Here is a 24,301-nt window from a genome sequence, read left to right as displayed (position 1 = left end):
ACATAAAACAACAGCCTATAATTCAGTGCGTAGGATCTGTGTCCTGTTGTACCTTAATCCCACACTGCCGTGGTCAACGTTGGAAAATAATTTAACACGCATCAGTATTAGTAGTCAGAAAATAGCAGACGCACCATGCAAAGTGGCGATCGGTTGGGCATATACGTTTGTATTTCGACGTTTGTGATTTTGGGATTAGCTCTGATAGGTCGGGTCAGTAATAACGGTCAGTCTCTTGCGCTGCGGTTGGGCGCCGCTGGTTGACGTGTGGTACGTGCTAGCTGATACGGTGTGAATGGACTGATGCAGTGATGGCTGTCCCTTTGCCAGAGAGCCACGGAATGGAGTGCTGCTAGGCTGTAACTGAAGCGATTCTCCGAAGTCTCGGTAAGGTATCATACTTCCCATCTCTGGATATTTAAGCTTTCCAGTGGCCTTCTGTATGTTCCTCCCAGATTAGTGTCACATGAATGACAATGCGAATGTGCACGTCGCAGCTAACTACAGGCGACTTTATTGAAATTAAAAGTATCTTTTAATTCTACCGTACTGTCGTTTGACAAGTAAAAGTAATAAATATACGCATTTGGCCACATGCTATTGAGTGGTGATTGTAATATCTAAATGCGTTAGCTTAGTACCGGTAACGACATTGAACAACAACATCTAGCTACTTCCGTAGGCAACTTGAAAGAGTCCATTTAAAGAAGTAGTTCCGGTCGCTATGTAGGTCTCAGCTGGGGAACATTAATCCGCGCAAGTCACTTCTCCACTTCTGTAATGGCTGATTTGTGCATGCTGAATGTAATCATACCTAAAAAATTATCTTGGGTCATTGGATTTGTTGTCACACATATCAAGTGAAGTTCTGTTGGTTTGATATCAAAACTCAGCTTGTTTTTTTTAGAGAGTATTAGTAACATAAAATATTGTTGTAGCAGCTTAAAGATGTCTCAGTTATATGAGTTACTGTAAATTTGTGGATGAAAAAGATTATTATAAGGCATTTTTTTCTGGTACCTTTTCTAACATTAATAGTTTCGTAATAAATTTGGATTATTTCAAACATAAAAATGGTCTGTGATGTAATATTAACGTTATAACAGTTGTTTAAATTTCTCTATCTACGGGCTATGGTCGTAATCTGTATAAAGTGGTGCTAATTGTTTTTTATGCAAATAGATGTGTATTTATTTATTAAATATTTCACTATTTTTTCGAGTATATGAGTATATTTGCAAGTCGACGGGTCAATGTTATGTATGTTATTTGTCACGAAGTGAAAGCTGTGAAACAATAGTTGCAGTTAAACAGAGGTCTCTACTTTTTGAAGCGGAACACGACGAGACCACACTCAAAACGTCAACAGTCCCCTTCGTGTGTACGTTTCCAAAGTGGATGAGGATGTTAATTGTCGGAGTTCAGGTGTAATCACTCTTTATTATGAATTAGTTATAGTTCTAACTGGTCAATTGTTTTTAACTTTAAACAGTTTGCTACAGTTTCTTCATGTCATCATTTGGATTCAGTTCCCCAGAATGACCCAACCTCGACCCAGCGAATTTATTCCACCACCGGAGTGCCCTGTCTTTGAGCCCAGTTGGGAAGAATTCGCCGACCCGTTTGGGTTTATCAACAAAATACGTTCCATCGCAGAGAATACTGGCATTTGTAAGATCCGACCACCACCGGTAAGTTTTGTCGCTGTATTAATAAAAATGTCGAAATGGAGGCATCACCGCAGCGTGTGTTCCTCATTGATTGTTCCTTACAGTTAAGTCCGAAACACTTTGTAAAGACAGGTTTTCAACATGGCGGATTGCGGCTCTGGTTGAGATGGCCAGCGGTAACGGCGTGTGCGCGTGCGTCTGCAGCTTAGCGAGCTATGGGAATGCACTCGCAGTCACTTCAGTCTTACTTTTATAAGCATATATCGCAAGACTGAGTTAATTGTACTATGAGGATATGTACTATGTGTTTTAACCAGCATTTCGATGGCTGAACGTGTTCCCCGTAGAGGACAAAATAGTGATTGTTATTGTCTACACCAGTGCTCACAGGGCATCCACCCAAACAGGAACAAGCGAAGCACTGATACTTTTGAAATCGAAGGCCAGAGCATATTGATGCCGCTTCAATTGTATTTTGTATACTTTTATTTATTTTAAAACTTTTCTCACCTTTTTTGGCCCCGTCTTGTTCATAATGTGCCTTACAAGAATTTACTCCACCCAACTTTGTATAATTTTCTTAAGTCAACGTCGCTGACATTTTTTTTTCAAATGGTGGCTAGGGTTAAGAGTGTTCACTTATCTATCATGCTGTTATGATTATCATTTGTTAACCATGTCAGTAATCCTGTCGGACCACTGTTGATTTAATGGATTTTGTTTCATAACCACGTAATTAAAGTATATAAGCTATTTTTGACATTTTCTTTCATGGCAACCCATGTATTTTGTTTTTAAGAAAAAAAAGTGAATTATAGCAATGTTTTCAAGAATGAAAAAGGGGATACAGTTTAGTTTCGGCCGTGTGCAATATGTTAGCTAAAAAGTGCTAGATCGTCAAAAGGTGTTGTCCTCCATGTTGTGTAAAGACGGTGGATTTGCATGTGACTTGCCATTTGGCTATGCTAGTACTTGAAACCGAAATTTGATAAAAATAATCATGCAAATATGAAATTCGTACTTGTGGCACAGGACAATCAGTGCGTTGAACACATTTACGAATCACAAGGAAGCCACATAGTTATAGGTTAATTTATTTTCTTTTCTTGGTCAGATTTTATTAGCGATTGAATTGTCTCAGCGATAAACTAAAATGTTGCATTTTTGAAATTGATCTTTTCGTCGTTTGGTGTCTTTTTGTGCTCGCGTACCAAGCCATGAACTATACTATTTCCAAAACGTGTCAGAAGTTATGGGTTTTGCTCCGTTTATCTGTTGATGTATTATGAATGAAGAGTATTTCTGGAATAGGTTATCATAAATAGGAAATGTAAAGCTTGTTCTGCAATGAAAATGCTTTAGCTAAGTATTGCAAATATGATGCTGTAGGTATGGCTGGGCTGATATTATTTGACATGTTATTTAAAACGGGAAAGTTAATACAATGTGGAATGGAAACTTGTAGGTTCATAAAAGGCCAGATATGTTTGTGGCAAATGGCACATCATTAGGCTCAGCATGTCTTGGTTTAATCTTATAGGGGTGGCAACCGCCATTTGCCTGTGATGTGGACAGACTGCATTTCACCCCACGCATACAGAGGCTCAATGAGTTGGAGGTATGTGCTGTAACAGCCTACTGTTTGTAAGCCTTTTCACATATTGCAGAAACATACAGCCATGTGGTCTCCTGTGGAGGCTGCCAGTTACAGTCAAATCCATACTCTATAGTGACAAGCAGGATGTCTGTTTATTCTAACAGACTTGTAAGCTTCATGACCAAGATGTCATTAGAAACGTGCATTATCATGTGACCTCTCTATGAAGATGGCCCTTTCAAATGAATGGTTAAAGGAAAAATAAAACTTACCCGGTTTTCCCCTTGCTGCAAATGTAGTTAACTTCAGAAGCAAATTACACACATTAAAAATGTCTTTGTAGATCATCCACATTTGGGGTAAGAGTACGTTTTAAAAAGAATAATAAAAATAATAATACATTTTTTTGTTGAAGCATTCTTTTGCGTAGCTTAGCTAGAGTAAAAATAAAGATTTTGAAGTGAAAGTTACATGACCACAAAATAGGGAAGGCATGCTAGTTTGTTTGATTAAAAAAAAAATTCTGTTTTTGTTTATCTGTCACATTTCTCAGGCTCAGACCAGGGTGAAGCTCAATTTTCTGGACCAGATTGCCAAATTTTGGGAGCTGCAGGGCTGCACACTGAAAATCCCTCATGTAGAGCGCAAGTCTCTCGACCTGTACCAGCTCTACAAGGTAGACCGTTACAAGTTGACTCCCCAGAGCTTTACTTCTAGAGACTGTTGCTTACCCAACCAAAACTGTATTTGCCTAAGTGAAACTAGTTGTCTTGGTTCTCCTCGCAGTTGGTGACTGAGGAGGGTGGTTTTGACTCAGTCTGCAGAGAGCGGAAATGGACCCAGATCTCTCTGAAGATGGGCTTTGCTCCCGGCAAGGCTGTTGGCTCTCACTTGCGTGCCCACTACGAGAGGATTCTGTACCCCTACTACCTGTTTCAGACAGGAGCCAGCCTTCTGGTGAGGCTGTTAAAACCAAGCTTCCCCTCTTTCTCTCTCAGTCTCATTCTCATTCCTTCTCATTTTGTAGCCTCTCACATTATCCCTCACTTACTAACTCACTATCTGTCTAAAAGTTTTTAGACCCTAGCTCTTCTGAAATCAAGGGTATTAATGGGGTGTTTGTCCCCCCTTGCTGCAGTAACAGCCTCTACTGTTTTGGGAAGGCTTTACACTATAACGATTTTGACAATTTTGATCATAGCCTTGTGTGTGGCTGCTCCAGAGTGTCCCATTCTATTGGCAGTGCTTTACTTTGGGGATTATACAAGCTGTATGAGTTTGTGATGAGTGCAGTTTAAAACTGGAGTAGGTGATTTTGTAGAAACCAGGAAGTGTAAGGTAGTTTTTGAAAAAATCTGGCAGAAACAATCACATCCCCTACTTTCAGCCCTCCTCCCAAAGCTGCTCCCTCAAAGCACATGAACGTGCACGGCCTACAAACCTATGTAATGTATGTGTGTATAAAGATAAAGATTAGCTAGGTAGCTTTGCTAACATTACCCCATAAACAAAACAAACCAGGTAATTACCTGCAAAACAGAAAAATAGCAACCTTGGCGTAATTTTCTAGGCCTTTCAACTCCATGTTTCTCCACTGTTGAAGAGCCACAGTGATGCTTTCTCTGGTTTGACCTCTTGCTTTATCCACCCTTCTTTTGTTCAGAGCCTCTTTTTTTTTCTTTTTTTTCTTTAGCAGTGGAAACACTTGTGTAATTTCTCTGCCATTCTTGTGAACCTAGATTGCTGCCTTTCAGGTGTGTGTGTGTGTGTGTGTGTGTGTGTGTGTGTGTGTGGAACTGTATGACGGACTCCGCACATGCGCGAGTAAGTACACATGTAGAGTGGCATGTGGGCCATGTCATGATGTAGGTAGGTAGACTGACAGATAGGACATCCAGTCATTTCATTTGGTCTGAATGAAATGATTGGGTGGGGTTTTTATAGTCCTGTGGCCTCCACAGATAACAATTTTTGTTGTCCGAGCATTGTTATTGATTGCTATTGGGATGTAAAGAGTATTTCAAGAAATATAACTGTGCTACACCAGCTTTTAAAGTAGAAGAATTCACTAATTAATATCTGGATGCTTTTGGACATACATGGTTGGTTTCCTGGACAGGATTGAGCCTAGCCCTGGACTACACAGCAATCCAAATGAAGAGTCTTCAATGAGAAGAAAATGTCTAGGTCCCATGTGTCAAACACAAGGCCCGCGGGCGGCACAATCCAATCCGGCCCTCAAAATTATTTTAATTTTCTATTAATATTAGCCCATTTCACAGTCAGCAGCGCTACAATCCCCAGCATACACTGCAGCGTAATTTGCACTGACACCCCACTCCCAACAACAATCTATGGGACAGCAGTTTTCTACCCAGTTGCACCCATCACCAAACACACCAGCTGTGTTTCAGCTGCATTTTCACTAACATAAATACTATAAACACTATAAACACTCAGCAGCTCAGAAACTGATCCCAAGAATTTATGAACTTGCAGAAAGAAAAAATGTCCGGTGTCGAGACCAAGCACACAGATAGGTTTAAAAGACCTACCTCCTGGGGACATTTAAAGAGATTTAACAGCTATCTGTAGCTAATGTAGCCTAAATATATCAAGTATTTACATGTAATATTTTAAGGTTTACTACAAGGGGCTATATTTTGCTGTTGGCGTTTTGGCGTATTAAAACATAAACGCTCTCTGGCCCTTGGATTTGTTGGGATTTTTTTAATGTGGCCCTTTTATTGGTTGGCTTTTTCGCCAGTCTGTTTTTGCCAAAGATCCCACCTTTGCTCTAGGCATCAGAGCAGAAAGACTGCCCCAGTTAATGTTGAGTGCTGTTGTTATTGTGCATTCACGTCCAGTATCAACAGATGATACAACATGTTGTAGTTCAAATCAGGAACACGTGTTGCTTAATATAAAATACCAGTGTGAAATACTTTGAATTGACAAATGACATTCTGTGCCTTTCGTGTGTGTGTGTAATATGTATCGCAATGTGTTTGTTGTTTTTTTTTCCTCCTTTTTCTCATTGTGTTTTTGTTTGTTTTGTTATACAGACCTGTCTGCCACCTTCTTTTTTTCCTCCTTTTTTTTGTCAGTGCTCTGTGCTCTGATGATCCTGAGGGTTTGGTGGTTAGTTTCTTTTCAGTAACAAATGCTTGTCAGTACCCTACCTTCTCCCCCCCCACCCCCAACCACTGCATCTCTCTCCTCTCCCTTTTCCTTCGGAAGCTTGTATTCATTTAGTGAGCATCAGGTCACAATTTTACTGTTTTGCTCTTTTACCCTTTTATCCTGACTTTAGAAAGCCTAATTGTAATATTGCTTTGTCGATTTTCACGTTGCTCTTCTAATTAATTTAATAAGAACTTAGAAGTGTTTAAATAAAATATTTTTACAGTTTTTAAATGAGACTTGAAAGTCATACCTTTGGTAATTTTCAGAGCAATTGTTGTTTGATTACATTTTGCGTGTGCATTTTTAATTTTATGACACTTATGGTTTTGTCTGCTTTGTGTTAACCCACCAGAGCTCGCAGAAGCCCACTCTCACCAATGACACCAAAGATAAAGAATATAAATCTCATGATTTGCCCCAGCGTCAATCAATGCAGCCTTCAGAAATCTCTACCATTGCTCGCAGAGCCAAGCGCACAGAGGTAAAGGCTCCGTAGGGGCAACATGTAGCCACTGGAAATATGCGTGATTGTTTCAATCATTGTTATAAGCATGTTTGGCCCCAGATTAAATATTGGTTACTTCAGCTTTTTAAAAAGTGCTCATTTCCCCATCCCAGGGTCGCTGTTTCAAAAGTGAGCAGGGTGAGCACTGTGAGAACAGACCCAACCTGAGGAGGAGAATGGGCTCATATGTGGCAAAACCTGAACCAGGTAGCCATCTCTTGTTTTGTTTTTTGTTTGTTTTGTTTTTAATTAACAGTTGTGTTTATACCATGTCCCCACACAAGCAATTCTGCGGTTTTCACCTTCTCAATCAAAATGTTTTTAATTGAGTTGCATTTATTTCAGTTAAAAACATTCCAGTCCAGGTTAAACAAGAGCCTGTAGATCCAGCTGAATCAACACCTGAAGGGCAAAAGTCAAAGGTGAGGAGCAAGTCACTTACTAAGCTAAGTGGTGAAACCTACCTTTTCTGGTCTATTTGATACATGGGTCATATCTCCTGCACCATATGCATATTAGAGCTGTCGAGATTACACAGTTAAAAAAAAAAATCATCAATTCAAATTGTGAATCAAAAGTGACTCCGGTTGCCAGTTTGCATTGATGATACATATTTTAAATGCTCCTCCATGTCTTTCTTACAAGACCTCCGCTTGGCAAACAATTTTCTGTACATTTTACCACATTTTTTAAAACGTAATTTTAGTCTTTTTAAAGTAGAATATTTTGGAATCTTTGGAAAGGGTGTGCATTATTAATTGTTCGTTGCAGACGATTTTTAATGTTTTGCTATTGATTAGTCAACCAACTGTCAAAATAATTGGCAATTACTTGATTACTAGCATAGCAATTCTATTACTAATACAATTAATGACTGCCCTAAGGATTTAATTTGCAGAATTTACCATATTGTGCCTATGATGTCTTCAGAATATTCAACATGAGAGAGATTTAGTTTTGTCATGTTCTTTGGTTTTTATGTATGTTTGCACAGGTGGAGCAGTACATGTGTTTGGTATGTGGTGGAGGGGGTGATGAGGACAGGCTGTTGCTATGTGATGGGTGTGATGACAGCTACCACACCTTTTGTCTGATCCCACCCCTGCATGATGTTCCCAAAGGAGACTGGAGATGCCCCAAGTGCCTGGCCCAGGTGAGCATTTTTATGCTGCCATTGACTGTAACCAGTGGTTGGTTGAGGTAGATTTGTTTTTTCTTAATTTAAGAATATTGTCTAAATCACTAACCCCCAACTGACTTCAACTTTTGACAGTAAATATAGATTTTGCTTTTAGTGGGCCAGCAGTGTCCCCTTTGAATGTTTAGTTTACACAGTCACAGATGTAATGAGCCATATTTGTTATTGTCTTTCCAGAGACAGTTCTGACTGAAGGATTGTAATTTGTTTTTACTTGTAATTCTTGCATGGTCTGTGCACAGTGAACTGACAAGGTTTATAAATGTATGCATGCATGTTTCTTTTCCACAGGAGTGTGGCAAGCCTCAGGTTGCATTTGGCTTTGAGCAAGCCCCCAGGGACTACACTCTCCGCTCATTTGGTGACATGGCAGACTCCTTCAAGTCAGATTATTTCAACATGCCTGTTCATGTGGGTTAAAGACCTCAATTCTGCTATACAAGAGAGGATAGTTATGTACTGGCAAGGCCATGACATTGATTTTTATTATTTCTCTTAGATGGTCCCTACAGAACTTGTTGAAAAGGAGTTCTGGCGTCTGGTCAGTACCATTGAGGAGGATGTGACTGTAGAGTATGGGGCAGACATTGCCTCCAAGGACTTTGGCAGTGGATTCCCTGTTAAGAACGGCACCTTCACAGTCACACCTGATGAAGAGGTACGTTGTGCTGCCTGTCGTAATGGGTCTAGGATGGACTCTCTTAATTTTACTACATTTGATTGTAATAAGATTAATAATAGTAATAGTCTCCTTACTAAACTGTAAAACAGCCTAGAATTTGTTGCATGTTCAGCATTTGTTGAATGTTTGTCAAAGCCCCTCTTCTTTCTGTTCTTTAAGCATTATCTTACTAGTGGTTGGAACCTGAACAATATGCCGGTGCTGGACGCATCTGTGCTGACTCACATTACAGCTGACATATGTGGGATGAAGCTGCCCTGGCTCTATGTTGGCATGTGCTTTTCCTCCTTCTGTTGGCACATAGAGGATCACTGGAGCTACTCTATCAACTATTTGCACTGGTATGACTCTATTGATTCTAATACTTTTAAGCAGATGCTAAGCAAATGAAATACATTGCTTTATGTGGTACAATTACAGTTGACTAGTTGTTCAATAGGTTTTACTTTCAGCTTAATGTGATATCTCCAGTTTAATTATCCACCTGCAGTTTAATCATGCATTCACAATTCATTCTTCACTTTTTATTTGCTTAACCAGTGGCCGCCAAGGTTAAATGAGTTTGATCTCGGTGGTCTAGCGTGTTTGTGTGGGTTTGTGTAGGGGAGAGCCAAAGACATGGTATGGTGCTCCTGGCTATGCCGCAGAGCAGTTGGAAATGGTGATGAAGAAACTGGCCCCCGAGCTGTTTGAGTCGCAGCCAGATCTGCTCCACCAGCTGGTCACCATTATGAACCCCAATCTCCTAATGGAGCACGGAGTCCCTGTGAGTGCACACATACAGTACAGTGGAGCAGTAAAAAAGTATCATGCTGTCAGACAGCTTACAGAGCTTAAGTTTTTTTAGACACTGATTAAGCTTAACCCTAGACGGAAGGTACCATCAGCATTGCAGTTTAGGCCAAGGCTAGACTTAATTCATGTCTGGAAGACCATCCCATAATGTGTTTGAATACAAGAAATTATGTTTTTTGTTCTTTTTCAGATTTACCGCACTAATCAGTGTGCTGGAGAGTTTGTCATCACCTTCCCCAGAGCCTATCATAGTGGGTTCAATCAAGGCTTCAACTTTGCAGAGGCTGTAAACTTCTGCACAGTGGACTGGGTAAAACACTTCTTAGTAAATAACAGTATTTAATATGTAGCATTGCTGTCTTAAGGTACGTTGAGCTATAAATCTCAGTAATAGTGTAATGATGATGTCATTTTTGTTCCAGATCCCTCTGGGTCGCCAGTGTGTGGAGCATTACCGCTCTCTGAACAGATACTGTGTCTTCTCGCACGATGAGATGGTGTGTAATATTGCGGCCAAGGCAGACAGCTTGGAGCTGGAGCTGGCCTCTGCCATACAGAAGGACTTGTGTGCTATGATTCAAGAGGAGAAGGAGCTGCGTGAGAAGGCTTACAAGCTGGTGAGATATCACTTTTTTGGCAGGAGAACACATTAGCCTAATGCATCACACCAAACACAGCACACCAAAAGTGGTAAATAAAGCTGACAACATGGGATGTCAACAGTGTGCATAAGGACTGCCGTCTAATGAAGTGTATGCTAGGATTGTGCGATTGCATGAAAGATACCATCATCTGATTTCTCTCCCAACCATCACTGTTTGACAGTTGTATTGTTGGCATCATGCCTAATAAGAAGCCCTTTACCGTGACAGCTAGTATTACAAGTAAATAAGTTTGCCAATGTGTCACCAGCACGTCTGAGCGCATTTTCAGTGCCCTAGGCGAAAATCAACATGTTGTAATACACTTTTACACCACTATTGTAAATATAAATCTTGCTTTGAGGCCCCCTCATGGACAGCTGTACACGTGCATTTGTTGACAAGCTTAATGACTGACAAAGACAACGTCAGAAGTGAAAGAACCACGTTGACTGACAAGGTAGAGTAATATTAGAAGATTTTACACAAATATGATTCTGCATAGATTTATTTATTGTGACATTAAAGATGAACAATAACAAAACATAACAAAAAGAATAATAAAGAATGAGAAAGTTTTAGTTTTGCTGAAATGCTGCACAGTATCTGTCTTGCATCCTTTTATCTCTTTTAGCGCTTACCAATGAGTAAATGCCAATCCAAGATTTACTCTTGTCCTGTCTCTTTCTCATTCTCTTTGTCATTCTTTCTTTTTTTTTCTTTCTTGCTTCCTCCGACAATGTCTTCTTTGGTCTCTTTGCAGCCTCTGCCGTGATGTTCATGCTGGGAATACCGAGTTAGTTTCTTCTTATAGCTAGCTGAAGACCTATAGATTTTGGTGTGTGACGTGGTGCCGTAAAGAGTTAAACAGTTCTCGTGAGAGGTCTTGTGCATGCTCTACAAAGTTGCTCAGTGCAGTAGCAGCCGGAGTGGCAGTGACAGAGATGTCATTCTCCATATTATAAGTCCGTGTACCATCAGCATGATTCTGAAGCTGTTATTTTAGGGTAAAGTTGTTACATAATGTTGCTTTAAAACTCCAGGAGTCCATAAGGTTCCTCACTTTCATAACTAAATTAGTAACTTTTTCATAGTAGTTACCAAGAAATGTATGGTATTTACTAAAGAAGTCTTATTATTAATGACAGAATGGTAAGCCTGCAAGTTAAAGGAATCTTCAAGCTCTATTCATTTAAATCTGTATCTATGTACAGTCATTTAGTGTTTACCTAGATCACTACATATTACCACAGAAATACAGCTAATAACCATCTGCCCACAGCCCACTGCCAATTGCTAATATAGTCTAATGCCTACCAAGTTAAATCAGTCTGTTACTGTTACTTGTATTATAGATGTGCACATAGAAGGGTACAGCATATGTTTTTTAAGCCCGAGCATGGTAAAATGTGCTGCCTTGCACTGTTTTTAAATAAAGTTTCTTTGCCCTATTCTAAAGAGCATATGATTTACTTTTGCACACCTTAAATCAACAGCACATTTTTTGGCATTTATGTCCGATCTGATTCCATCAGTGGACGATTCCTGAGTCAGTCGGCTGAAGACTAGTGCATATGCAGTTTTCTATAATTTATGTTCTGCCACTCTCCTCCCTTTTCTGTTTGTATGTAAAATCCTCCTCTTCATACTTAATTGATCCCAACGTGTGCATGCTCTTTTCCCCAGGGTGTGTGGCACTCCCAGCAGGTGGACTATGAAGAGCAACCAGACGAGGAGAGGCAGTGTGCTAAGTGCAGGACCACCTGTTACCTGTCTGCCATCATGTGTCCCTGCAGCCCGAACCAGCTGGTCTGTCTACACCACCTCCAGGGCCTGTGCTCCTGCGACCCCAGCAACTACACACTGAAGTGAGTCCCTGTATGTTTGCAATAGGGATGTGCGTGATTATTCAAATATATGGCTATCTGAATTCGACTTAATAATTTTGTACTTAATCAAGTATTTGAATAAGGTATATGTAGTTTTTAATTAAAAAATCATTAAAAGGTGTATTATGTACAGTCTTTTTCTAAAAAAAGAAAAATGTAAATAAAATGTAAATAAAAACAGAATGCAGTTAAGTGCAAATCATTTAAAACCTATTTTCAATTGTAAATAGTCCAAAGACAACATGTCAAATGTAAACTAAAATAAATATGTATTTGATGCCAGCAATATGTTTCAAAAAAGTTGAGACAGGGAAATGTTTACTACTGCAGTGCATCACCTCTTCTTTTAACAGCAGTGTTAGGGAACTGAGGAGACCAGTTGCTGTAATTTTGAAAGTGAAATGTTTTCCATTCTTGCGTGATATAGGATTTCAGCTGGTCAGCCGTTCAAATCCTTTGTGTTTTTTTATTTTTTTTTTCTTTTTTCTTTTTTTTTGTTGTTTTGTTTTGCGCCAAATGATTTCCACGGTGGACAGGTCTGGACTGTAGGCAGGCCAGTTTAGCACCTGGACTCTTTTACTGCAGAACCAAGCTGTTGAAATACATGCAGAATGTGGTTTGGCATTGTCTTGCTGAAATAAGCAAGGCCTTCCCTGAAAAAGATGCTGTCAGGATGGCAGCGTATGTTCTGTATGTATTGTTCAGCATTAATGGTGCCTTTGCAAATCTGCAAGTCAGCTATGCAGTATGCATTAGTGTACCCCCATACCACCATGAATATTGACTTTTGAACTGTACGCTTATTAGCTGGATGGTCCCTCTCCTCTTTAGCCTGGAGGATGCGTCATCAATGATTTTCCAAGAAGATTTTCAAATTTTGAATCATCAGACCACAGGAACTTTTCCTCTTTGCCTTAGAAATGAGCTCAGACTCGGAGAAGGTGGTGGTGATTCTAAATCCTCTTTTATATGTGTTTATGTATGAGTTTATATATGAGTTTTAAAGTGCATTTGTGAATGCGTCGATTAACTTTGTTCACAGATACTGGTGTTCAGGAGTGTTCCTGAGCCCATACAGTGATTTCCATTATAGAATCATGTCTGTTTTTAATGCAGTGCTGCCTGAGGGCCTGAAAATCATGGCCAGACAATACTGATTTTTGGCCTTGTCCGTGACAAATAGAGATTGCCTCCAGATTCTCTGAATTTATTAATGATATTATCTACTGTAGAAAATGAAATCCCAAAAGTTTCTTCGAGAAATGTTTTCCTTGAATTGTTGCACTGTTTTCCTGTGCAGTCTTTCACAGTGGTGAACCTCTCACTCTCAGAGTGAGCCTCTCTGGTATGCTCTTTTTATACCTGTCATGTTAATGACCTATTGCCAATCAGCCTAATTAGTTGTGAGTTTGTGTGTGATGTTTACGTTTTGAATAGTGTCCCAACTATTATGGGAAAGGGGTAGTATTTTTATTATTTTATTTTTTTTTAAATGAGTTTTTAACAGATGCCAAAACCTTCAAGCTTACTGGTGACTATTGATGAACTACTGATATGCTCTTAAATGTACTTCCCTCAAGTGTGCTTCAAGTGCACACCAATTTTTGCACAAGCTTAAAGCATTAATTTTTGCAGTTTTGTATCTCAATTATTTCTCATTCTTATGACTTTTTTTTTTCTCTTTCAGTAAAGATACAGTATCAGTCGAAGGTTTGGAATTGATTTTTGGAAGTTTGGAGTATTTTTTTTATTAATTTTTTTTCAGTGTTATAATACCAATTCTGTTGCAAATAAATGTATAAAAAGATTACAATTGTTAGATAGATGTGTGTGAATTATGAATGCAAATGAATGGTTCTAATTAAACTAATATCCAGAATGCCTTGATCAAAAATGTTGATCAAAACCTGAAAAAGGGAGATAACTTGATAAAAAATATTTAAACATGTAGTAAATGGATAATTGAATAGTAAAAGGATAATTCCCATATATATTCATATACAGTATATATTTGGCAATAACTTAAAAGTAAAATATTGAATAAAGCACTTAAACATATATTTTGATATTTATTTAAAAATATTTTATTTACCTCTGTATGCTCAAAAACTGTCTGTTCTACATGTATCTCTTTTCTTGTGTGGATTTACAGTTATAAATACACCTTGGGTGTGTTGAACCAAATGTTTAAGGCTGTTGGAACACGTGCAGAGTCATACGATGATTGGGCTTCTAAGGTTAACAAGATTTTGAAGACTGACCAAGACAAAAGTGGTAAGTGCCTGGTGACAATTTAAACTTTTTTCCTGTTTCTCTCATGGTAAACATTCCGACATTTAATGTATGTGTATGATACTCATTCTTTCTTTCCTCTGCTGCCAGACTTGGAGGACCTTCGTGCACTGGTTGTGGAGGCAGAGAAGAAGATGTACCCCGAGATGGACCTGCTGCGGCATTTGCGCCAAATCATCCAGGATGCAGAGAAGAGTGCCTCAGTGGCCCAGCAGTTACTTAATGGCAAGAGACAGACCAGGTACAACCTTTCTAAACTTGTGTATACCCACCAAAATATAATGTGAACTGGAATGTGAAAAGTTCATGAACAAATTTTAAGTTGGCTTGAAAAAGCCAGCAAATTACTTTCAAAAGTTAAAATAGTGGAAGAATGTTGATGCTTGCCAAAGTGTTGCTTAAATGTTGCTAGGTGGTTGCTATGGTGTCCAAGGTGGTTAGTAATGTGTTGCTACGTGGTTGCTATGGTGTCACAGGTTGTTTTTAAGCTGTTGCTAGTTGGTCACTGCTACCTTAAATTAATTGCTACTTTAAATTCACTGTTACCATACGTCTACTGCCATTTGTACCTTAAATCTAGTGTTGCTTTAAATCCACTACCATCTTAAATCCACTACTGCCTCAAATCCACTGCCCCCTTAAATCTACAGTGACCTCAAAATTAAATCTTAAATCCTCTTTTCCCTTTAATCCAATGCCTCTTTAACACCAGATAAACCTTTAGGTCCGCTGCTACCTTTTAATCTCCTGCAACCTTAAATCTGTTTATACTTTAAATTAGGGCTGGGCGATAAAACGATATCGATAAGTATCGCGATATAACTTTTCCTCGATAGAGCGATAAGACAGGTTTGATAAATGTTCGATATAATACACCATTCTCACACTTCCACGTTTTAGCGAAAGCCCTGGTGGCGTTTTCTACTGCAAGGAAAGCGACACTACTCTGCTGTCGCCAGGAGATAGGGCGCACTTCCGAATTTTTCGACTTGATTAGAGAGGGAGGGGGCCACGAGTGTTACCGGCGATCTGTTCTCCTGTGACCGAGTGTGAGTGACGAGGTCAGTGGTGTAACTGTACTGACCTACAGCGAACTCACCTCTTTCCATGCATCCTAACAACTTTAGCGGTGTTAAATCACGTCTGCAGCGCCGTGTTACAGCGCCAAACCGTCATATGTTAGTATTAGTGCATTCTCGAGCAACGAAAGTGAAAGAAAGAAGTGGGTTCATGTTCGTTACAGCCCTGATTTAAACGAAAGTAAACTGAGGAAGCTGTGAGGCATTGGAGAGCGGGAAAGCGCTATCTTTCCAGGCTAGCTGTTTTTAGCTGCTGGCTATCTTGAAGCAGCGCTCCGGCAAAACACGGTGAATTGATGATACTGTAGATCAAACAAGACACAAAATCACCGCTTTCAGTTTAAACATCCCTAAAAAGAGGACTCTGTTTGTCTGGTGTGAGAGATTCACACTGCAGATGATGCTTTTACACAGCGAATGTCAGATATACTGCGGTTCACCCCTTAAACTACTGCGATAGCATAGAGAAATCCAGTCGTCGCTAGCTGGTGTCTGAATACTGTGATATGCTCTGACATGGATGTGGTAGGAGTGACGGCAGTGACCTCCTGAATCGAGTTGACGATGTTGAGAAACTAAAGAGTTTAGCACTGTTGTTGGCCACTTGTTTAGCATTTGTAACAGGGTAGCCAAGTGCTCATCACCAGACAGCTAAAAATAAACTGTTTTCTTTCATAAATCATGACTATTACAAAAATTGCAGCTGTGCATTTCAAGATGATAAAAACAGCTCAGAAACTTTCTCCCACTCTTCCATGACAGATTAGTGAAATGTTCCACTGTTTGCCGAGTGTTTGTCATGATCAGACCGTAAGTGATAGTTTAAAACCACAATTAACCACCCAGGAGCAAAATCAGCCTTCAAACGTGAAAGAAATCATGATTTGACATTTATCGCGATATGTATCGATATCGAGCGATATGAATTTTGTTTAGCGTGATAACGTTTTTGGCCATATCGCCCAGCTCTACTTTAAATCCATTGCTACCTTAAATCCAATGCCACCGTAAGTACACTGATACCTTAACTTCATTGCCACCTTAAATATCCTGTATCTTCAAAATTTACTGCTTAAATCTACTGCTGCTTTTAATCCACTGCTACCTTAAATCCACTACCACCTTAAGCCCATTTGTACCTTTAATCCACTACCACTTGTAATCCACTGGTACCTAAAATCTTCAGATACTTTAAAATCCACTCCTACCTTAAATCCGCTGCCACTATAAATCTACTAATACCCTAAGTCTATTTGTACCTTCAATCCACTGCCACCTTAAATCTCAGGCTACCTTACATTAATTGCTCTCTTAAATTTAAAGCTTTCTCAAATCCAAATTTTATTTGTCGTAACTGTTTTGTCACTGTTAGTTCTGCTATTACCATTTTAGTTTTGTTATTACTACTGTTAACTACTGTTATTATTACTGTTACTATTTTTGTGAGTTAGGCTATATGCATGTGAGTCTGTGTATACTGTGTATGAGTGTCTGTGTGGACAATGTGCATTTCTGGCAGTTAGTTTGAATGTTCTGAATATTCTGCCATTTGTTTCCAGTAGGTAAAACTTCATCTTTGAAGTTAAACCATATGTTGGATTAGTCCAGAAAGCACAAATTATGTTAAAAACATTAAAATGGTGATAGAATGTTGATAGTTGCTAAGGTGTTGCTAGATGGTTGCTATGGTTTCACAGGTTGTTGCTAAAGTGTTGCTAGATAGTCACTGTGTTATTAAACACACTGTTGCCTTAAATTCACTCTTACCTTAATTCACTGTTACTTTAAATACACTGCTTTCTCAAATACACTGCTACCTTAAATTCAGTGGTTGCCTTAAATCCACATCCACCTTAAATTCACTTACCTTAAACACACTGTTACCTTAAATTCATTGGTAACTTAAATGCACTAGTACCTTAAATTCAATGGTATCTTAAATCCACATCCACCTTAAATTTACTTATACCTTAAATTCACTGTCACCTTAAATCTGTTGCCACCTTAAATGAACTGATACCTTAAATCCACTGCCATCTTTAAGTTAATGATACCTGAAATCCACTGACACCTTAGTCACTGCAACCATTAATTTACTGTTACCTTAAGTCCACTGCCATCTTCAATTTATTGCTGCCTTAAATGTACTGATACCTTAAATCAGTTGCCACTTTAAATCGTCTGCCACCTTTTAATTTACTTATACCTAAAAAAAAAAAAATGCCTCTTAAATTCACTGCTGCCTTAAATGTGCTTTATACCTTATATTCAATACCACCTTAAATTCACTTCCACTTTGAATTTACTGATACCTTAAATGTTTTGCCACCTTAAGTTTACTGATGCCTGAAAATCATTGCTATCTTAAATCCACTGCTACCTTAAATCTCCTGCTACCTTAAATTCATTGCTGCCTTACATTTACTTCCACCTTAAATCCATTGTTTTTGCTGTTATTGCTGTGCATTAGGCTGTAACTGTGTGAGTCTGTGTGTATTGTGCATGCGTGTCTGTGTGCGAGATGCGCATTGGGAAATCACTTACACCAGTTAGATGTTCTGAACATTACTCCGATTCTTTTCCTATAGGGAAAAAATATTGTCTTTGAACAATTGTTTTATGAAAACTGAATGACGGATCACTTAGAAAAGCACAAGCAACCTAGACAGGTATAAGTCCTACGATCCTGCAAAGTTTTGTTGTTCTAGCTTGAAAAATTGCGGGATGAGAAACATTTCATATTTTAAGCGTGGAATAGTAATAAGAAAATTACAAAACAGGAAGTTGGCTTTTCCAAGCCATCTTAATTACAACAGGCCACATGCTGGAGGCCTACATTTTTCTGATATTAGCATAAGGACTGTCTGGTTGTGGGCATTTCATCGCTGATTACTAAACTCTGTTTGTGTAGGTATCGCACTGGTGGAGGAAAATCTCAGAACCAGCTCACTGTTGAGGAGCTGAGGTCATTTATCCAGCAGCTCTATGACCTGCCCTGCACAATCAGACAGGCCCCTTTTCTCAAGGTACTGAACCACATTGCCTGTCAATAGTCTGAAAAATAGACTAGACATGTAGCATGAAAAATCAGTGATATTTTGGTCTGTGTTTCCTTGTACATAGTCAAAGAGTAGAAAGCATATTAATTCACACTTGCTTCACCACCTGCTCATTGACTTCTGTTATAAGTGTGCTTTGAGGCAGTCTTTTACTATATATATATAACTATGTAAATATGTAGCAGATGCAGAAAAGGTTGAAAATGGCTGGAGTTTTTCATTTAAATCATATGTTAATGTGTGATAATATAGAATCAATTAGTCTCTCTTCCCCCTCCTTCTTTCCCCTTCCTTTTCTCTCCTCACCTCAGGCTCTGCTGAGCCGCATTGAGCAGTTCCAGCAGCGGAGTGCAGACCTCCTGGCTGAGGACATGCCTGGCTCAGTGGCCCTGCAAGGCTTGCTCGATGAGGGCACCAGTCTGGATGTGGACCTGCCGGAGTTGGCCGTGCTCAGGCAGAGGTTGGAACAGGCGCGGTGGGTGGAGGCTGTGCAGCAGGCCAGCGAGCAGCCTGCTAGCCTCAGCCTGGACTGCATGAGGAGGCTGATTGACCAGGGTGTGGGACTGGCACCCCATGCCTGTGTGGAGAGGACTATGGCCTGGCTGCAGGAACTGCTTACTGTGTGCGAGCACTGGGAGGAGAAGGCGCATAACATGCTGACTGCCAGGTAAGGGGGTAGCATGCATTATTTATAGCAATTGTTCATGGATAGGTGCACACTTTTTTTTGTCTTTTTATGTCTTTGTGGCTTTGCCATAAGATATGGGTGCTGAAATAGATTTGGCATAGCTGCTTTGTAAAGCTTATTGGACCACACCAGGTTTGCATATGCTGCAAGCAGGATTTCACTTGCAAATTAGCTGGGCCTTAAGTTTTTTATTCCTGTGTATTTGTCAAGTAAAAAGGTAGAGAACAACAGTTTGTTCTCTACCAGTATGCACAAAAAATGCTTGAATAGTTTAGTCAGTCCTGACGAGGTAAAATGTGCTGGGTTAGCATTTGGAGTGCAAAGCTGCTTCCTGACAGATTAACAGGATCAACGTATTGTGACCACCAGTATGCCTGTGCCACTGTCCATATGTTGAAAGCAGTGCAAGCCATTCTGTAGGATGCCACCCTGTTAACACGTCTGTATATAATGTAGTGTAATTTGAAGATGTGGAAATGAGGAACCTATTTGCATGTCATAGAATGTATACTGAATTCAGTATCAGTAATGAGAGTCCCTTTTTGTATATGTGTGTGTGTGTGTGTGGTGTGTGTGTGTGTGTGCGTTAATGTTTGATATCTTTCTGCTGTAGGCCTTGTCATAATCTGGAGATGCTGGAGGCAGCCTTGCTGGAAGTAAACAGTATTCATGCTTACCTGCCTAATTGTCTCCAGCTCAAGGATGCTGTCAGCAAGGCCAGAGAGTGGATACAGGAGGCGGATGCCTTACAGGTCAATATCCCATCATCTGTTTCAGCATTTGCATATAGTAAACTGTAATTTAGTATATTTTCTTTATATTACCTTTGTATCAGTATTGTTTAAGTTTGTATTTGTGTTTGCAGCTTGGTGGGCGTGTCCCTGTTCTTGCCACACTGTCTGATCTGGTCTCAAAAGCTAAGGGCATCCCAGTTCTGCTGGAGTCACTAGCTCGGCTGGAGAGCCTGGTGTCTGAGGTGCAGGCTTGGAAAGAGAGTGCAGTTAAAACATTTTTGTTGAAGAACTCCTCTCTGTCACTCTTGGAGGTGAATGTTTGCTGATCAGTAAAGACTTCGAGATCTGTATGCATGTATGTGAATAATTATGTTTTAATTTTGCACTGTGTCTTTGTCTTTTTTGTGTCTATGTTTCTTTTTAAGGTCCTGTGTCCCAAGTGTGAGACAGAGTGTCTGAAATCAAAATCTAAAAGAGTGAAAGATGTCTCCCCAACTGGCAAAAAAACAGGTGTTAAACTGGACTGTCTCAGTGATGTGGAGAAAGCTCTCTCTGAAAGCAAAGACACAACCTCAGCAGTATGTTTTCTTCTACTTAACACAAAGATAAATAGAGCATATTCCACATATTTTGATGCGTAATACATAGTACTATCGTGTTGTAAATCATGGCTGTAATGCATAATGGAGCATATGATTTAATAGGCACATTTAATTGTGTTTCCCCACTCAATAGATGGCCACTCTTGGTGAGGTACGTCTGAAGGAGCTGGAGAACCTGTCTGTTTTGAGGACCTCAAATGAGGCAAAGTTTCAGCCAACACACAACAGTTCTGCACCTACAGTGTGTTTGTGTCATACAGTGCCAGCAGGCCCCATGCTCCAGTGTGAACTCTGCCGCGATGCTTACCACAGTGGCTGCGTACCAGGGTTCCAGGAAACACAGATTGGGCAGCTGTGGTTATGCCCGCGCTGCAGTCGATCCAAGAAGCCCCCCTTGGACAAAGTGTTGCCCCTGCTAGCCTCTCTTCAGCGTATCCGAGTCCGTCTACCAGAGGGTGATGCGTTGCGTTATCTGATCGAGAGGACAGTGCGTTGGCAGCATAGAGTGCAACAGGTCTCCCCTTTTACACAGCAATTTAGTGGGAAAGTAAGCTTGCACAATTGCTTTCTCTGTTTCAGTACTGATTTTAACATTCTGTGGTTGGCCTATCGCACTATTTCCCCTTGGGGAAATCTACAACATCTTAAATTCATTTTTGTTACTTTGTTGGATCATTTGAAGTTTGTTAGAGCCCTTGGAGTGATGGATTGTGTCTGAGAATTCTAGCAGAGAATTGCAATCTGATGTAATTTCATTTTCTGTCCCCCAAAATATGTTGGACAAAGCTGTTCAAGTCAGAGTGATCAAATACATCAACATTTAAAAAATAGTTCAGCAAAAAATACAATTTGCACCGTCCCCAGATGTAGTTGATCAGCCAAGAAAAGTTTAACATTGCTAACAAACACCGGAAGTCCATAATCTCCCAGATCTTTTCTGTAAATACTGTCAACCCACTAAAACCACACTGAGGTCTTCTTTAAGGTCTTAAGGACATCTTGATCTGGTTTAGGACACAATATGACTTTCTATGAACTATAAAATTAACAGTATTTTAAAACTTAAATGCTGAGGGCAGCCATTTCAAACTTGTCATACATGGTCGTAAACAACATCAATTTTATGAAGACCTGGATGCATGATTTAGGTGATGATTGACTTGTGTCTTTTTGCAACATTAGCATTTCAGCTCCAGCACTAAGCTAAAGAAGCAAAATTTTAGACACTGAACATGTCTTGGTTGATCAAGTGCATCAGAGGTAGAACATTGTAGAAATTAGATTTTAACGTACCATTCCATTAATATAAAAAAAACTAATAGATTTTTTTTTTTGTTATTTTATTGTTTTTATTTTCTTTTTATTTATTTATTGCCGCTTCTTTCTAGAATCATGTACAAAATACGCTCCTGTAGAACTGTAAAAAGTTTTCATAGAGACTTTCAGCTTTACTGGCTGTAATCTGCATGTCTTTGTTCCTTAGTAATGTATTGGCTTCTATTTACACAAGTGATCCTGGTAATTTCACAGGTGTACCAGGTCTTGTGCAGGTAAATTGGCACGTAAAATGGTACTGCAGCTTGCATTTAGACTTAACCCCTTTCCGTTTAATTGCGGTTAAATTTCCAGGAAAAAGTGCATGTGTGAAAGGGGCTCTAGGTGCTATACACTTCAAAGAGGCAAAGTTAGTGAGAACATGTATTGAAACGGAGGATGTGTTAAAGCTGATTGTTGTCTTAAGACATATGTTTATTGGTGCTTGGTTTCATCAATTTTTTTTCTTCTTATAATACCCTACAGATTAGAACTATTTCTGGAATGGCTTCCACTCTGACCCTAGAAGGGAGTAACGGTTCCTTCTACATGCTTCATCCATGCATTCCTCTCAGTGGTCAGTAGAGAATTTCATGCATTAATGTGACTGCTCCTAGGAAATCTGAATTGCACTGGTGTATCTGAATGTGTTTGGTGTGGGTATTTTGTGTCTTAGTTCTTAGCCCTGACCTGGAAGAGCTACTGGCAGAGGGCCTCCTGCTGCAGGTGACTTTACCCGAGCTGCAACAGCTCTACCAAGGCCTGCTTAGCCGGTTCTCCCCCTCTCACCACTCCCTCCAGAGTAGTGAGCATGACCATCAGTACTACATTGCTCAGGACAGGAGCCCACCCCACAAGAGCCCATTGCACAAAAGTCCACCCCACAGCAAAGGACAGGTTAGACTACAGTGTTCTTCCATGAATCCTTACTGTGTAGGATACACATCGTAATTGACTATTATTTATATTGTATTAATGTATTGAGATGAAGAGGTAAGACTGATTAATTGTTTTAATGTTTCATTCTAGGATGTCATCCTGGAGTTGCAGAAGGAAAGGGAGAAGCTAGAGAAGAATCCCAAAAGGCGCTTGGAGAATGAGAACCCTGATGTGCAGGACAGAGGCAAGATTAAGAAGCCCAAGAAAAAGAAGCCTAAGACGAACAAGGAGAGGAGACGTGAGGAAAAAAGAAACATCTCCCCTTCTAATTCGCTCTCAGACCCATCCAGTTCAGAGGATTCAGAAGAAGACTGGTCTGTGTGCTCAGCAAAGCAATGTTTGCAGCCAGAGGGCAACGAGGTCAGTTTATAGTGCTCTCTTATGCTTTCATTTAACTTTAAGTACTAATTAATAGCACATGATTGCACAAATGATTTGGTGTATGCACTGAGACTTTCTCAGCCTCTGATATCCTTTTTTCCTCTTTTCTCGCAGGTTAATTGGGTCCAGTGTGATGGTAGCTGTAATCAGTGGTTCCACCAGACATGTGTGGGTGTGTCTGCTGAGCAGGCCGAGAATGAGGACTACATCTGCGTCAACTGCTCATTAAATGATTTGATGTAATGAGGACCAAAGCAGAAACACATTGAAAAGTCAAAAGACTTTGTTTTGCACATGAGTTATAGCACCAAGTATGCACCAGATCCATTTCCTTGTCCTCAGAAGTCCCAATCAGTCCTCCCTGTTACTCCGGTGCTACGTTCTTCTTGATAGGACTGTTATCCAGAACCATTTAAGACTCTTGTCAGCTTTTCTGGTATTTTTACATTTCCTCTTATAAACGTTCTTTCTCTTGTCTAGAAGATATGATACAGAGATGTACCTCAGGAGTCTCCATCCCGTGAATACGCAGCAGAGGGATATCAGCTTCCCCGAATGTAAAATTGGATTCAGTTTTTCAGAAGCCATGTTTCCTTCTAACGTGAAGTAATCAGAAGACTTTGCTTTGGGGCTTTTTCCACCAAATTGTATTAATTGGACTTTTAACAGATAGGTCTGAATTTATTTTTGGAACCCTGCTTTGGTACATGTATCTAATAATGTTATTTATTTATCCCAGCATTGTCTATGCTGGTTGCCCTGATTTTCGGTAGCTTGAGATCTGCTCTGATCTGTAGCTTCTTGCATTGTTGACGGTTGTACAGAATCCTGATGTAGGTCGTCTGAGTGATGTAGCAGACAGAAGAAGTGTGAACTATACTTTGTGACTTTATGCTGTTTCTTAAAAAAAAGAAACACTATTAATGATGTTAATTCAGCTGTGGAATAAAATGAGTTGTTCTCACTGACAGTTCCACAAGGCAATATTATGGAAATGCTCATTTTTAGGGGAGGGTGGATTGATACATCCAGTTTCTTTTTGAGAGTTGA

The 24,301-nt window shown here is 39.7% G+C and overlaps 1 protein-coding gene across 5 annotated transcripts; it reads left to right on the top strand.

Moving 5' to 3' along the window:
* The first annotated feature begins 195 nt into the window (after positions 1–195).
* On the top strand, positions 196–24,219 carry kdm5ba (lysine (K)-specific demethylase 5Ba). Of its 5 annotated transcripts, XM_036559707.1 has the most exons (29): positions 196–387; positions 1,334–1,425; positions 1,530–1,691; positions 3,211–3,288; positions 3,821–3,943; positions 4,054–4,224; positions 6,806–6,934; positions 7,072–7,165; positions 7,304–7,380; positions 7,953–8,111; positions 8,448–8,567; positions 8,656–8,814; positions 8,998–9,179; positions 9,442–9,604; positions 9,824–9,943; positions 10,056–10,250; positions 11,961–12,142; positions 14,316–14,437; positions 14,546–14,696; positions 18,446–18,560; positions 18,905–19,260; positions 19,895–20,033; positions 20,147–20,326; positions 20,441–20,593; positions 20,751–21,164; positions 22,418–22,508; positions 22,608–22,828; positions 22,961–23,230; positions 23,366–24,219. In XM_036559707.1, the coding sequence occupies exons 2-29, from the start codon at positions 1,399–1,401 to the stop codon at positions 23,492–23,494; spliced, it is 4,482 nt and encodes a 1,493-aa protein (XP_036415600.1). In that variant the 5' UTR covers positions 196–387; positions 1,334–1,398; the 3' UTR covers positions 23,495–24,219. The 5 variants fall into 5 exon arrangements, with proteins under 5 accessions (XP_036415600.1, XP_036415604.1, XP_036415603.1 ...); XM_036559711.1 differs by lacking the exon at positions 1,334–1,425 and having other exon boundaries at positions 196–392; positions 1,493–1,691; XM_036559710.1 differs by lacking the exon at positions 1,334–1,425 and having other exon boundaries at positions 197–387.
* The last annotated feature ends 82 nt before the right edge of the window (positions 24,220–24,301 follow it).

Source organism: Colossoma macropomum, unplaced genomic scaffold (genome assembly GCF_904425465.1).
Source record: "Colossoma macropomum unplaced genomic scaffold, Colossoma_macropomum, whole genome shotgun sequence".
Taxonomy (NCBI): domain Eukaryota; kingdom Metazoa; phylum Chordata; class Actinopteri; order Characiformes; family Serrasalmidae; genus Colossoma; species Colossoma macropomum.
The sequence above is the reverse complement of the archived record's forward strand: the minus strand, read 5'-3'. Positions and strand labels throughout refer to the sequence as shown.